The sequence below is a fragment of the Equus asinus genome, chromosome 9 (assembly GCF_041296235.1).
Source record: "Equus asinus isolate D_3611 breed Donkey chromosome 9, EquAss-T2T_v2, whole genome shotgun sequence".
NCBI classification, from domain to species: domain Eukaryota; kingdom Metazoa; phylum Chordata; class Mammalia; order Perissodactyla; family Equidae; genus Equus; species Equus asinus.
Genome location: NC_091798.1, coordinates 76,723,941 through 76,739,993, shown reverse-complemented (window position 1 = coordinate 76,739,993; position 16,053 = coordinate 76,723,941). Strand labels below are relative to the sequence as shown.

General features: G+C 35.9%; 1 protein-coding gene across 21 annotated transcripts in view; it reads right to left on the bottom strand.

The window, feature by feature from the left end:
- MCTP1 (multiple C2 and transmembrane domain containing 1) overlaps positions 1–16,053 on the bottom strand; it is a 495,386-nt gene that overhangs the window by 154,733 nt on the left and 324,600 nt on the right. For all 21 annotated transcript variants that reach the window (XR_011505940.1, XR_011505939.1, XR_011505938.1 and 18 more), the window contains one exon: positions 14,568–14,661. Coding sequence is in view for 18 of the 21 variants with exons in the window: in XM_044780035.2 (XP_044635970.1) it covers positions 14,568–14,661 (94 nt within the window). In the remaining 3 variants the exon portion in view is untranslated. The remainder of the gene's footprint in view (positions 1–14,567; positions 14,662–16,053) is intronic.

Here is a 16,053-nt window from a genome sequence, read left to right as displayed (position 1 = left end):
AGACTCCTTCTTCCTAGTTTGTTTTAGCCTGGAATGTCAGCTGAAAACTGTCCACCATGGGTGTCTCTGCTGGTATTTGAAATACCAGTAGCATAGCTTTCAGCATCATAGCATCTCATGGCCACCACAATATGACAACCAACAGATGAGTGGTGTGGTTCCCTGACCAGGAAATGAACTTGGGCCATGAAGGTGAGAGCACTGAATCTTAATCACTATCACCAGGGCTGGCTGCTTCCTTTAATTAAATAATACTATATTTAAATGTAAACCACTAGGCAAGACCTTACCCTGTACCACATCTTAGTAGTTAGTAGGCCACACATGGGAAGAGCTGGGTAATGCTTTGTCTATAGATTCATTCATTAAAGAAGTATTTGTCGCTTACCATGTACAAGGCAGTGTTCTATGTGTTGAGGAGACAGAAATGCATAAAACAATAGGAAAAGCCCCGACCTCATGGAGTTTACATTGAGGAAGATGACAGATAATGAATAAGATCATTTTATAGTACTTTAGAAGACAATAAGTACTGTGGAGAAAAATAAAAATGGGAAGGGCGATGAGTGGTGCTTGTATGTATGTGCCACTTTTAAAAGGGCTGCCATAGAAAGTCTCACTGAGAAAGTGACACATGAGCAAAGGAATGGAGGAGAAGGAGGAGTGAGCCTTGGGTTACCTGGAGGAACAGATGATGGAAAGGTCAGAGAAGTGACTGTGCCTAGTGTTTCTAGGAGTATCTAGGAAGCCAGCGTGACTGGAGAAATGGATCGTTAGATAACATAGTCAGAGATGTACAGGAGGGTGGCAGGCCTCTGTAAGATTTGGCTTTCAGTTTAAGTGGGAGGGGAAGTTTCTGGAGGGATTTGGGTTGAGATGTGACATGATCTGATGGCTGGTATTTGGAGACCAGATAGAGAGAGGGCTACTGGGGTGGTAGGGGGAAGAGTTAAGAAGCTGTTGCAATAATCTAGATGATGGAAAGTGGTTAGATTCTGGATATATTTTGAAGATAGAACCAACAAGATTTGCAGGTATCAATACTTAACAATCTATTATGCCTGATATTATTATTTGGAGACGGAAAACAATTCATTGAGCTTAGGTAAGCCAGTCTTTCTCCAAGGACAAGAAGTATTCAGTAAAATATAGAGACTGGATATCCAGAATCTGGCAAAGAGGAAAATCTAGGCAAGGAGAGAGCAGGCAATTTTATGTTTAACTTCCATTTATCTTTTCCTTTTAAAAAATTATCTTTTTACAGTTATCAGTAATGAATGCCCACATCAGGTCTTCACATACTATGTTATGTTTGACTAATTTAGAAAGTATCCTTCTGCCACTGCATGATTCGAGGGCAATTAAAAATTAACAGCAATTTCAATGAAAATAATAGTAAACATAGAATATCAAATCCTGTAAACTTACTACTCAAAAGCATACACTATAGTTTTATTTTAAAGAAGTGGTTACATACAGTTAATGTGCTTATCTGGTTTGATAAATGATGCTTTAAATGACTGGCTTTTCAGTTCCTAAATTTTACAAACTTGATTATGTGCCACTTAAACAAATGAAAATAATCATAGAAATACCAGTGATGGACCTAACCATTAATTATCTCCTTAATTATTCCTTCCTTTCATCCTTTTATCATTCCAGTTATACCCTGTGATAAGCTGCTGTGCTTGCTGAAGTATCTGAGGAGTGGGGTTGACTAGAGGATGAAGTATTGATGTCTAGAAAGTGCACTACATTCCGCAAAGCTCTAGAAAGGGATGCTAAAGCTCTCCCCTATAATGGTTTTTTTTTTTAAAGATTTTATTTTTTTCCTTTTTCTCCCCAAAGCCCCCCGGTACATAGTTGTATATTCTTCATTGTGGGTCCTTCTAGTTGTGGCATGTGGGACGCTTCCTCAGCGTGGTTTGACGAGCAGTGCCATGTCCGCGCCCAGGATTCGAACCAACGAAATACTGGGCCGCCTGCAGCGGAGCGCGTGAACTTAACCACTCGGCCATGGGGCCAGCCTCCCCATAATGATTTTATTCAATACCCTATAGCTAGAAGAGCAGAGAATGAAGGCAGCATTCAACACTGAAGTGTACTTTGTTTCTGATAATTTTTGGCTATTTAAAGAGTCTAAATGTATGGGAACACAGGTTATATAATCTCTTTTCTCCCTCTCACTCGTTCTTGTCATAAGACTAAAGCATACTTGTGGGTACCAACTGGCTCTTCCTTAACTTCCACCATTTTGACTAAAAAGTGCCTATCCTCTCCTTTGCAGTGCAAGAAATTAGGGATTTTTGGTTTGGATGCAAGACAGAAATTGCAGCAGTGCTGGGTGAGGACAGAGGCAGTGGTGTTGATTGCATTAACCACTATGACAGCTAGAAGAGAGTCTTAGCCTTGCTTGAGAACATGGCAATTTTCAACGTTGACAATTTTCTAGAGAGAAATAGGAATACCTTTTGAGGCATTCATTACTTATTGAGTGTCTGCTCTTCTCACTCCAGAGTTATAAATATGATTAAGACATAGTTCAGCTCTCAAGACACACACAATTTAGTGGGCATGATAGACATGTAAATACACAACTATAATGCAGGGCTGTAAGCATCATAATAAAGGTAAGTGAAGGGTGCAGTGTGAGCAATGAGAAGGAGGCATATCATTCTCCAACTCTAGAACAGAAGGGGAAAAAGAAGTGAAGACTTTTCCCCAGTGGAGATGACCCTGGTGATCTATGGTGATTACACATCTCTATCACCAGCAGTTTTAGAAATGAAGGACAATTATATAAAAAGAAGACTATAACAATTTATCATAAGGAGTATTTAGCTTAAATTTATTTGTTGATCTCTATAATAGAGTCCCTATAACACAAAAACCTAGATATATGTTACGTAACTACTATAAAATAGATACTTAAAAATATTATGTTAGGACTGATGCATTTATCCATAATCTAGTTAAATACTAATGGCTATTTTTTTTGTATGGAGTTTTATAAGAAAAAAAAATCTTGCAAGGGAATTAAAATTAGAAAGAGACTCTTTTACCCTCATAAAACTAAATCTGTAACAGATTTTAAAGCATATACACTATTACCTCAATTCTTCTTATGGTGAAAAGCCATTCCTATGACAATAAAAACAAACGTCAGAATTGTCTCCACTGGGCATCTTTTCTGGCAATCTTCAAAAGGGCACTGAGGATTAAACGGGGTGCACTGACTGGTTAATTCTCTCTCACTCTTAGCCCTTGCCCTTTGAGGTCACAGCACTGACATATTTATAAAGAACTGTGGGAAAGTCGGCAACACCCCTGCTTGCTTGCTACCTGTTTTGTGGGCAAGGGGATGACTTCAGTTTGTGCAAACTACTGGTTTGAGTATTAGAGTCGCTCAAAAGATACTGAATGATATTCTTGCTCCCAGAATAGAAAGTCAATCCTGATCCATCAGTGGTGGGCTTTGTCCAGGGCATTGTGCTGCTGATAAGTAGCACAGTTTGCTGGATGTGATGTGTTATAAAAATGTGTGTGTGTCGGGGGTACCCAGTGACCATTTCTTTATTGCCACATCTCTGAAAACACAGAAGGCTTTCAACAGCATGGAAAACAATTCATACCAAAGGGAGCCTTTATTTTGGGCCTACGTTGCACAAATTAAGCTCTTTGGTTTAATTTCCTCAGTCGCCACAGTTTGAAATGGCTATCCTTTGTCTTTTTTTTTTTTTAAATTATAATCAAGGTTGCCATCTATGCTTTCTATAAACTGGAATTCTAATCATAACATATAACAATGTTACAGTTGAGGAATTCCATGGGGTCCACAAAAACACAAAGCAATGTATGTTGGAGACATCTTCTAATCCTTCCCCATCACTGAAGAGGGGTTTTGACCTTAGCCTTTTTCATCAACTGACTTAAACATATTTTAAACATCTGATTGGTAGAATTACACTGACTGACACTCTTCACCAGATTCCCACTGGGTCTGAGTAATAATAATAGGGCTTCTCTTTTCTCACTAAATCAACAAGCAGGTTTCATTGTGGCAGGAAAATTGACCCCCTAGAGTTGTGGCTCTCAGTCGATGAGATCTAATAAATCATTTTTCATATTGAAGATTTTGTAATGCCCTCCTTACTATTCTGAAATAAAACAAAATTAACCCATACGTGGTTTCAAAACTTAGTATAAGGCCTTAATGGCATTATAAGGGATGACTAAATAGAAAGGTATTTGTAATAAAACCATGTGTTGATTTATTCAACAAATATTTATTGAGTGCCTACAGGTGCCAGGCCATATGAACAAAAAAAGGAAAAGCCCCTGCTCTCTTGGAGTTGACTTGTAGTGGGAAGGGAGGAGAAAGAGAACAAATATTGAACATAATTAATAAGCAGATAACATTGTCTGTTAGAGAGTGATACATGTTAACGGAAAACAGAAAAAAATATAAGAGGATAAAGAGTTTGAAGAGTGTTGGGGAGGGGCACAGTTTATCAATTTAATTAGGGTGGTCCAGTAGCCCTCACTGAGAAGTTGAGGTCTGAGAGAACTGAAGGAACTGAAGCAGTTGTCGAGTGGATATCCAGAGAAAAGCGTTCCAGGCAGGGTGAAGAGTTAGAGCAAAAGGCTGGTGTGCTTAGGGACCCTGACGGGGGCATGGTGAGCAATGGGAAGAAGAGTAGAGCATGTCAGAGGAGGAATGGGGAACCACATCATGAAGCACCTTGGAGGCAATCCTCAGGTCTTTGGTGTTTACTGTGTAAAATGGTAGCATTTGTAAGGCTTGAGTAAATAATACATATTTCAGGATGCTATCTAGGCTTAGATAATCATGCAACAGATTTTAAACTTGTATCAATGTCTGTATTTGGTCATGCAGGACACGGGACAATTTTCACTATTTAAGATTGTCTAATGCCTTGTAAGACAATCAACATCCCCAACTCCCAGCCACCAAACACCAGTAGCGCTCCCCAACCATTGTGACAACTAAATTCCCCCACAAATCTCTAAAATACCCAAGGGTGTAATACTCTCCTCCCCCACACTGCCCCACAGCAACAGTTCTTAAACATTTTGGTCTTAGGAACTCTTAGAAATTATGGAGGATCTACCACTTTCGTTTACATGGGTTATAGCAATCAAAATTTACCATTTTAGAAACTAAAAATAAGAACATGTAAAACTATTTATTTTTCTTTCAAAAATAACAAAAATAGATCCATGGCACATTAATATCAGAATGATCAGACATTATGCAGCCTTTGAAGAAGTCCATTGTACACTCATGAGAGAATGACAGTGAAAAAGGCAAATAACATTTTCGTATTGTTATGAAAATAGTTTTGACTTCAGAGATCCCTGAAAGGGTCTTGGGGATCCCCAGAGGGTCCTGGGCCACACTTTGAGGACCATGACTGAGAGCAATGGAAAAAAAGCTCAACGTATACATGAGTTTATTTCCCTTGGGATCTAGAACTAGATGCAAAAGAATATTTATAGTTTGTGTGTAACTAGATGCATTCCTGAGTCCAGAAGTGAACTGTCTTGGTATGTGCTGGGAAGCTCAAAATTTATGACAGACCAACAGGAAATAAAACAAGACAGATAAGAAACTGGAAAAGAAATAAAAGGGACACTATGGGATCTATAAAATGAGGAGAGGCTATGAAGAAATTATGCCCAAGCTTTTAAGAGTTTAGATAAATTATGGTAAACACATTAAAAGACTTTATTTTCAATTAATATTTAATATAGAAACTATATGCAAGTGACTTGTTACAAGATTAGAAATAGAAAAGTTGTTTGGTCTAAAATGAGTACGTATAAAAATATATTATAACCTCCTTTGTTTTTGCAAGCCCTCATAGAGACTTTAGGACCTCCAGTAAATATATATTCAATTAGACTCTTCACAGAAAAGCATGAGGTTTCACATAATCTTCCCTATACGTAAATTAACCAGCTGAAGAGATGTTTTTGCAGTGAAACAAAATTCTTTAGACTAAAAAAAATTAAGTGCTGTGTTAGGTGATTAGTCCTTTTTATACTCTTAGGCTATAAAACTGAAAACTGTCATGTGTCCAGTCTTGTCTTTAGAATAATATCTTTGTTTCTTTATTTCTCTTCTACAAAGTATCTACACATTCAGGAGTCTGTTATTCATCTTGGCACCTACTGCAGGATCTCAGATTCTGAGGGCTGGGAAAGAAGCCTTGGAGGCCAAGTTCAAAAGCTCATCTAGGCATCTAGCACTTGAACCCTCTCTGCAACCAGGCGGTCACATAGGCTCTGCTTCAACAGTTCCAGTGATGAGGAAATCACCACCTCCACAGGAATATTCTGGTCTATTTTTGGCAATTATAATTTTTGGGAAATACTTCTTTAACATTGCACACAAAATTATGTCTCTGTAGCTTTTATCTATGCTATGATTTGCCCTCTGCAGTAATTTTTAAGTTTAAATGAAATAATGGGTCTAAAGTGGGGGCACAGCATCTGTCACTTAGAGAGTTCTTATGAATGTCTGATACTTGCCCTCCTGCACTGGAGAGTGTAGATGGCCTGCTGAGCATCTATTCAAACTACTTTCTAGTGTCTCTTCCTGAATTTTGGCCTCAAAGGCCAAAGTGACATTTCTGGACTCCCTTGCAGCTAGGGTTGCAGGAGTGATTTGGGTTGCACCAGTCAGATGTACTTGCCTAAGATTTGACGTTAGAACTCAGTTAACTGAGAGCATGTGGAGTCCACTTTGCTGCTGTAGACTGCAAGCAGGAAGAGTGGAAGCCGTTGTCACAGTGTTTTCCCAACCCAATAATGTAGACACATTACTTAACCTCTCCACATCTCAGTTTTCTAATTTGTAAAGTGGGGATAACAACAGCACCTAATTAGATTGTTGTGAGATTAATTGTGCTAACCCTGTACCAAGCTCAGACTAGTGTCTGACACATGATAAAGGCACAATAAATGTTGCCACTATTATTGCTAATATCATTTTCCATGAGCTATTTTCAATGGACTTGATTTTAAAATGCCAGATATCCCAATTGAGAATATATTCTGGTTAGTTTGTCAATGTCCTTCTTTAAAGAGTAGCTTCCAAAACTGAATTCATATGCCATATGTCTGACAAGTCCAGAGGAGAGTATCATTCTCAACATTTTCCTTTTATTCAATGTAACAAAATTGATGTATGTATAATTCACTCTCATGGGGCTTGAATTCAATTCAAACCCTAAAATCTTTTCTATATTTTCTGCTCTTAAAGCAAGACAACACTGTTTTGTACTCAGGTAAGACTTTTTATTCATACTTTTTAATGTTCATCTTGTTGAGCTAAGCCTATTATTTCAGTCTGTTAATTATATGTATATATATAAGTAATTATATACATTTTATATATATTATCCATATTATAAGGTTAGATATATAAATACATACAAATTGTATGCATATATTGATCTCATATAAAATGAATTAACTATTCTTTCTAGCAAGTTTGATAAGGAAGCAGTCAATTATCTCCTCAAAGTCATCAGCAAATAGGTTGAATAGTTAGACCAAGGACCAAATCCTGTGTTCCTCTACTTGGCACGCCCATTGATACCAATCCTTTAATATAATCACCATTTGGGTTTAATCCTTTAGTCACTTATGAGTCTAACCATACTATCATATAACTCAAATATTCCTGTCATAAGATTTTTTTTTTAAAAAAGCCTAGTTAAATCCAAACGCTTTCTGAAGAATTTCCCCAATCCATTGTTCCAGAAAATGCATTGCTTATTTACACAACTATATCCTCATGTACCAAAATATAAATAATGGTTTAATGTTAAACAATGATTCTAGCAACTGAAAGCATTTCTTCAAGCACTGGGCAAAATCCTAGAGCTAGCCCTCCAAGCCAAGTCGGCAATTCTCTATTTCTTTACTCAAAGGATCATTCTGTAATCTCAGTTCCACAGCACTCAATTAATTACTTTATAGTATTTCTCTTCCCCTCATTTCCCATTGATAGTGGGACCACCACTTTCTCAGCCCATAGTCCTTCACCTCTAGAGCATATCAAACCCAATTATTAAGCTCTTTTGTCATCCCACCTATTCTTCCAGAGCAGTGTCTTCTAACCATGTGACCTGCATATGAATCACACACGATTTCTGTAATTCCCTGTAAAACACTAGTTCAGACTCAGGCCTTACCAGCCTTTGTGTTAAATTATTATTTTAATTCCTCTTTTCACAAATATTTGATATTAACTGTTCGGTTTTAGAGGAACATTATTGTATTTCTATAATTAGAATATGATTTAGTTTTTTAAAAGATGCAATTACTAAAAGGAGACAACTTCTATTTCTATGTGAGATATGATGACATAAAAGAATGAAGAGCAATGATTTGCTTTCTTTCCTAGTGATGCCTTTGTTTGTTTAGTCTCATTCTTAAGGAAGAGATTTATATAGTAGAAGACATTAAACATGTACCTGTGTAATACTGTTTTCTAACTAGGCATATTATAATAATAAGAATGTCAGGTGATGGATATTTTTGATGCATTACAAATTGGATCAAATTTCTTCTCAAAGCATATTATCTGCTTAATAGTCTTCTACAAGCTTAATTATTAAAAAGCAAATAGGGCCAACATTAAGTTATATATGGAAATAAAGAATACTTGACTTGGGAAATTTCCAATACATTTTGTGTAAGACTTTGGTTTTATGGTTCAAGAATTTTAAGATTATAAGAATGTAAGATTATAATTGTAAGATTTTGAGATAGTGAAAGGTTAAAAATTAAGAATGACATCCACACATAACCCCCTTTTATTTGGTAAGTTATTTTACCCTTGATAATTTACAAATACGAAGGAGTTCCCTTATATTTTATATATACTTTCAATGGAGAGTTTAAAGGATATATATTTCCTCTTCTTCCAATGTAGGTTTTAAATAATGATCGTAAAATCTAAGGCTGCATTTATCAGATACCATCAGTGTTATTAAGTGTGATGATGGCCATTAAAGGCAATTACTATTAAAAATTCAAACTGCTACAATTCTATCAAAGAAGCAACATAGCTACTTTTCCAGTAGAGCTATTGTATTCTGAGGGCCACTCAAGCAACAACTGCAAATATCTTACGCAATTCGCTTGAGTAACCCACAAAAAGTTAATTTTTTAAATGGATAATATCTTGTCAATGTTATATATATGTGCTTGGCATTTCTCCAACTGTATATAAAAGTTTCAAAGAACAGATTCGCCTTTTTCAGTACAGCTACCTTTTCATTTTCTTTCTCTGAATAGACCCATAATGTTCAGGGAAAATACCAAGAATAATAAATCCAAATCTCTCTATAAAATATACCTTCATGACACACTCATGCTGGAAATCACAGGAACCAATAAAAATGCAGGCAGCCGACTGATAATGAGGTCAGAAATACAAATAAATTTACTTTTAATGAAGACTGGAGGCACAGTAATCAAAGTGTTAAAATTCATTTCATGCATATCTCATTTGCTTCTTAGCTGATATTTACCACGCAATTCTGTGAGAAAGTAGAGGCCTAAGATGCTCCAGATAAATGGCTCAATTAATTGTACAGAGGTAGACCTCTTTGAGCTGAGCCCGAGCTGTGAGCTCTTTATTAAAAGCACTATTCTGTAGCCCATAACCTTGTTCCTTGACTCCTCTCTGGTTTCCAATTTAAACAAGTCCCCATGCGGCCTGCTCTAAAGGGCTTTGTCTCCCTGTCATTGTTAAGAGAGCTGAGGCATCCTGGAAGTGTGAAATCAGACCTCATGAGTTGAACGGTTCCCCAGGGAACGCCGGACTGCGCAGAAGGTCAAAGTCATGGGCCGGACCATCTAAAAGTGTCTGATCGCCGGTCTGTGACACAGCAAGTTGCAGTGGAGGGGTGGGGGGGCTAGACTGAAGAGGACTGAAATTGAACACATCTTAATTAAAGCCCACAGACAGCAAAACAAAATGTTTTCTAGGCAGCCTGTCAAATGGGGCTTAAATTTAGCTCTGCTAATGAATCTGAGCTGCTAACTGTTATTTCTTAAGATAATAAGACTCTCACGGAAGCTGATAAAAAAACTGTAGCATGTCTTTTTCTGCTGTTTTGTTACTTAAATATTTTCCAACAATGAAGACAGTTTTCCTAAAGAAAAACATGGGAAAAGTCTATGCAAATAAAGGGGTTGTAAAGATCTCTCTTAATAACTAGTAGATTTGCAGACTATGGGGCTGGTGAGTTGCAAGTCTTTATGCTGAGCCTTGTTTTAGAAAACGATATGCTCATTTAATGGGACTATCTCAGTGACAGATTATGTTAATTGTAAAATTCTCTCCCTCTTTTCCTTTTTCTCTCCCTCTCCCTCTATCGTTTCCTGAAAGAGATGGTGCATTAATTTGAGAGATCAGTTCACCTGGGATGGAGTTTTATATTAGTGTACCTTTTAATACAATGAAAAGGTAGGGCAGCTTTTGAAAGGATTTCACTCTTCTCCCAAATCACTGTTTCTGAAACTGAGTGGCTGGTGTCCCTGGGGAGGCTGTGACCTCTTCCTAGGGAGCTCAAAAAAAAAAAACCCAACCCAGGGGAAAATGAAGGGGAGGGGCCGAGGAGAAGAACCCTTTTCTCTTTCTTCTCTAAGAACTTGAAAGAACCAATAGGCCAGGTCTAAATACTCTGCAAAGAAAGCCTCACTCAATATAGAAGACTTTAAATGTTCTGTTGAAAGAAGAAATTAGGCCCCATCCAAGAAAAAGAATAATTAGAAGCTAGAAAAGACAAAATTCCCACATGAACTGTTTCCCACTACCAAAAAGAAATTTTTTTTCCCCTCACTGGTCTTTCTCTCCTCACAATCTGTCCAGTTTTAAGGAACACTTGATTCAGCGGTAGAGTGAATCTTCCCCAGTGAACACAGGGCCAGACATCTCTAGATTTTGCTTTGATGGTGCAGAGAGGCATTAACCTTTTCATGGGTTAGCTGAAAGGTAAGTAAGTTGTACTGCGCAGTATTTTTCAACTATCGAACTTTTTCCTTCATGAAGAGTTTAGCTGACCAACTTTGAAAACCAGAGTACCACTTTCTCAGGCTGTGAAAGGCTGCCCACAATTTGACTGAAATTTCAATCCACTCTTGTGCTTTGCTCAATGCATGTGTATGTGTGGGAGTTGTAAATTGAGGCCTTAACCACCAGAGTTAATCTCTTTTTAAAATCTGTATTAACCTTAATGATTTGAAGTGCACTGTCCAACACTGGGCTATTGAGACTGAAGAAAAAACTACCCTCGACTATCAACAGTTTATTAGGGGCTTAACTGAAGTGACCTACTGTAGTAGTGTTCAGCTGAACAAGGCTATAGGCTTTTTGTCGAAAGGGAAAGAATTGAGGGTTTCATTAAAAAGTAATTTGTGCTTTATACTCACTCATTCAAAGAGAGTCTCAATTGCTCTTTATTCACACAGAGTTAATACAGTATCACAATGTTTCACAATGAATGTGTTGTAACAAAAGAAAAATTTTACATTTTGAAAGGAAAAAATTCTTTGTAACTGTAGTAAGATTGATGGATACTTAAAAGATTATAGAATCTTCTTCTTGTGTTCATGTTAAATGATGGAATATTGCAATTTTAAAATTTTTTGCTTAAATTAGGGAAGTTTAATTTTATGTTTGGATCACTAAAAATATTTTAAAATTAGATTAAAGTTGGTCAAATATAAGTTTGTCTCGTTAAACTTGTCTAGAAAAAAAGTGTTCTGAAGCCAATCAAGCATCTTATTGTCATAGCCTCATTTATACCAGGTCAGAAAATATTCTTTGCTTAGCACAGAGAGTTATCGGTGATTTTAAAATTTCCCCTCTCCATCCGCAACACTCCTAAATGGATGCTAACTTGAGTAGTTGAAGACAGTACTATTTACTCAATTTCCTTTTTTCAAACTGTTGCTTAATGTCTTGTAGAGCTTCACTATGATTATCCACTGAGATGTATAACATATTTTTTAAAGTTCTTTGAACAAGTAGGAGACAAAGACTACAAGAAGCTTATTTGTGTCCCAAATTTAGTGATAAAGACTAGGAAGGATTAGTGTACATATAAATATTTATCCTTTTCAGAAGTAAAGATTATTTTAAAAATTGGTAGTATATTCAGACATTTCTGACTTAAATATATGGTCCTCAGTTTCTGCCACCATCACAAATGTCATAAAGACCACAAAAGGTCCAAGAGTGAGCAAGGTCAAAGACTGAATTATCCTCTTGCCCCTGAATAGTTCAACATCTCTCTTGTTCAATTCAGAGCACATTAGATTATAAGGTCAGTGTGGAATGAGGAATCATTAGATTTATATCCCTAAAACTGGAGGGAAAAAATGGAAAATCTGTTATTTAGTAGTCCCCCAATTAAAGTTCATTTTATCAAATCAAAATTGTTTTATTGAATCCCTAGGGAAAAGGCTATCGTTATTCACATTAATTTACATAAACCATTAGCAAAGAAATATATCTATTTTTTCCAGCTTTGAAAGAACATGTACTTTAGCTTCCATAGTGGTATATAGGCCAAGTGGGTTAACATAGTTTGCATATTCATGAAGTTTTAAAAACAATGACACCTTCTCTCCAAGAGAGACAAACTTATATAACTGCACTCAACTTGTGTAATGGGTAGGTATCTAAGCTTTTGAAGTAAATGGGACTTGAAGTTTTCTATGAGAAATCGTTGTGCCCACTATAAATGTCCCGTGACAGTTCTTAGTCCTTAGGTGCCCTCTGAGATACTGATTATTTAGGTTTTTCTCCCTGTCTTGAGATGTTTTCAGCCTAACACTGGGTGCTCCCCTTCCCTACAGAAAAGCCCAAAGAAAAGTGAAGCTGTCTCCCATGACAGTGAATTTCACTGCTGTGATTTCCTGAATCTACTTGCTGTTGGGAAGCAGGGGCTAGGCATAACCTCTGTAGCGTAAAAGCAATACTGTGTCGCTAGTCCAGTCTTTAATGTCCAAAGTGAACAAAAAAAGAGCAGTTAGTCAATCATTCACATTGACTGGTAGTTCTAATAATAAATGCAGCTTAATAAAAAAAAAAGAGAAATTTTCATGCCCAGATTAATTTGATTAGAACCACACCAGAAATAAAAAAGAAAGTAAACTTAACCTTCACTAATTGTTTAGTACAAGGAGCGAAGACAGCACACAAGCAAAAAGATTACAAATTACCTGGTATGTTCAGGTATGCCTATTTTGAAAGAATATTCAACAGTTGTTACTATCTTCTAGGTTACAAATGAGTTGGTAATTACCTCTTTAAAAAAAACTGTAAGCTCTCAACATTTTTATTTTTGTCATACAATAAACAGTCATTTGATACTATGCAAATTTTAAAAATATTGTCATTTTGGAGCAGATATCTACTATTTTAGTTTTAAGGCATGTGATCTTTTACTTTAGTCTTGATTCTGTTTAATGAATTAAAGAAGGGTACCAGTGATCATGTAATGCATTTGCAAGCCCTTAGATGGTAGGAAAAGTACATTTCTCCCCTTCAAAGTTACCTTTTTCGGGTCAACTTCCCAAACATTTACAATGGTAAGCATATTTTCCCAAATAATAAGTAGATACTTTCTTTCAGGAACAGTGAAATTTGCACAAAAATTGGTCAAGTTGGTCCTATTTACTATCCATCTTGAGATGGAAAATTTAAGGAATGGAACAAACATCTCCCAAATCCTTATGAAATTAAACAATAAAAGAATGATCACATAGTTGCAAATTCAAAACGATGATTTAATTCTGGAAATTGATGAAATAACTACCCTCAGCCAATTAAGTAATATGTTGTAGAAACAGCAATATTCAAATCAGGAAGCTTTACGAGACAAGACTAATTTTGGTGTTTTTACAGGCCTATTTCTTGGCTTAAAAAATTTAGAACAATCTAGATACTTAGTTTAGATCCTGAATTATCTCTGGGACGTGTTAAAGAATTTAGACAACTAAGGAATCGGATCAGCAACCCAAATATCAAGAGTTCATGCCAAGTAATTGAGTATCATGCATCTAAACTTTTCTGTGAACAATGCAACGGATTTCACGCATGTTTGAATTACAAGTGTTGATACTATGATATCATCGGAGGAAAACTTATACTGTCTGAGAGAAGACATAGCATTACTTCAAAATGCCAAAATGATGAAATCTGGAAGAAATATTCCCACTATGTTTGCTGAACCTTGGAGAAGGCAACAATTCAAAGTTATTTTACTTTTTTTATTGTTTATTTTTAATATATCACTTTTCTTTTAAAAAGCAGACACAGTAGAAAAATGAGGTGGTTGGTAAATCTTTGTAAGATCAAACTTTTGTAAATATGTAAACATAAATGAAACTTTGTATTTACATTACATATTTTGATGATCCAGTCAGATAAAACGCAGGGTTAGATCATTAAATGGTCTAGATCTCACATGCGGCTTGATATATATATGCGATAGGAGAATTGCATCATTTCTTACCTGTGACATCAGCGACCATTAACCCTTCTGCTCTGATTACTTTCACCTGGAGAAATCCCACATCTTTCAGGTTGTGGAATATCCGCAATGGGCTCTGAAAGACCCCAACATCAGTATTAGACAAGAAAGGTTCCAGAGGGTCTCAAAGAATGTGCTGAGAAATACTAAGTTTCACGGTTGATCTCAGGATGCTGCCTAAGTGATTCAAAGGGATGGCTCTGGTTCTTCAATACAAATTACCCTTTCACCATCATGAATGTACACATACACAGACACACACATTTATGTAGATAGTTGTTGCTATATTAGTAGGTTTTTTGAAAGAATTAAAAATACTACATTTCTTCTCCATAAATAATTATCAGTAGATTGTGAACAATAAATTATAGAATAGGATATGTCTGCTTTCTTCCTTCAATTTCCTTTACCAAAGGACTCCAAGAAATCTTTCATATGTGAGTAGGATGGTTTGGAGACTAATGATTCTTAATGTCGAATCTTAAGTTACTGGCTATGTCATGTACTTCAGACATTGGGAGTAAGAAAGTCAACATTAATTAACTATTTTTTCTGCTATTTTCTTCTTGGTGAGTTTTGGAAATTGCATGTGCTAGATGAGGGTTACAATATCGAAAGACTATTTTCTAATATTTAATTTAAAAGACTTATGAATTTCCATAAACCTTTTAGGTAAAAGACACATAATATTCTAAAATAAATCAAATTGATCGCTAAAAATAAATTCAAAAGTGATGAGTAATTTTTCTTAAATTTTATTTGCCATTATAGTATGTATAGAAGTAGCAGTATAGAAATTTTCATAGAAGAATCAGATCCAAAAGATGAAACCGATTTAATTTCATAAATTAATAATGGTAGCATTTTAATAAGTGTAGGACCTCCAGGAATTAAAAGAGGGATACCGATACGTAATTTGGAACTCTAATTAATGAGCACAAATAATTAGAGAGTAAAATGAACCTATGGAATAGTGATAGCCATTTGTTTATTTACACTTCATAACATTTTTCTTATGACAAGATCAGCATTTCTACTCAGTAAATCAAAGGCACTTCTTTTTCATAATCTTTAAAGTGCTTTAAGACCAAGGACATATACTTTTGCATAATAAAGTTATTTATTAAAATGTTACTAGAGTAAGAGAACATTCCTATCCTTGTATTAACAATGTGAGAATACTGACAGGTCAAAGCTCACTGTGATATTAACTTTATCAGTCCCGTGTGACTAATCATTGTTTACACTGAAGCTATGACCTTGGTATATTGAGAGGAGGAAATTCAGATAGATGTGTAAATTCATAGCCTAACTTTTAAAAAGAAGTGTTTAGCACAAGGACTAACTCTTAATCTTTCATTGTTTTTAAACAGTTGTTTATCACTAAAAATCTGTTTAAACTATCCAGATGACAGGGTTCAGTAAAAATGCATTTTTCTTTCCATTTAAAGTCCTATAAATTAAGGGT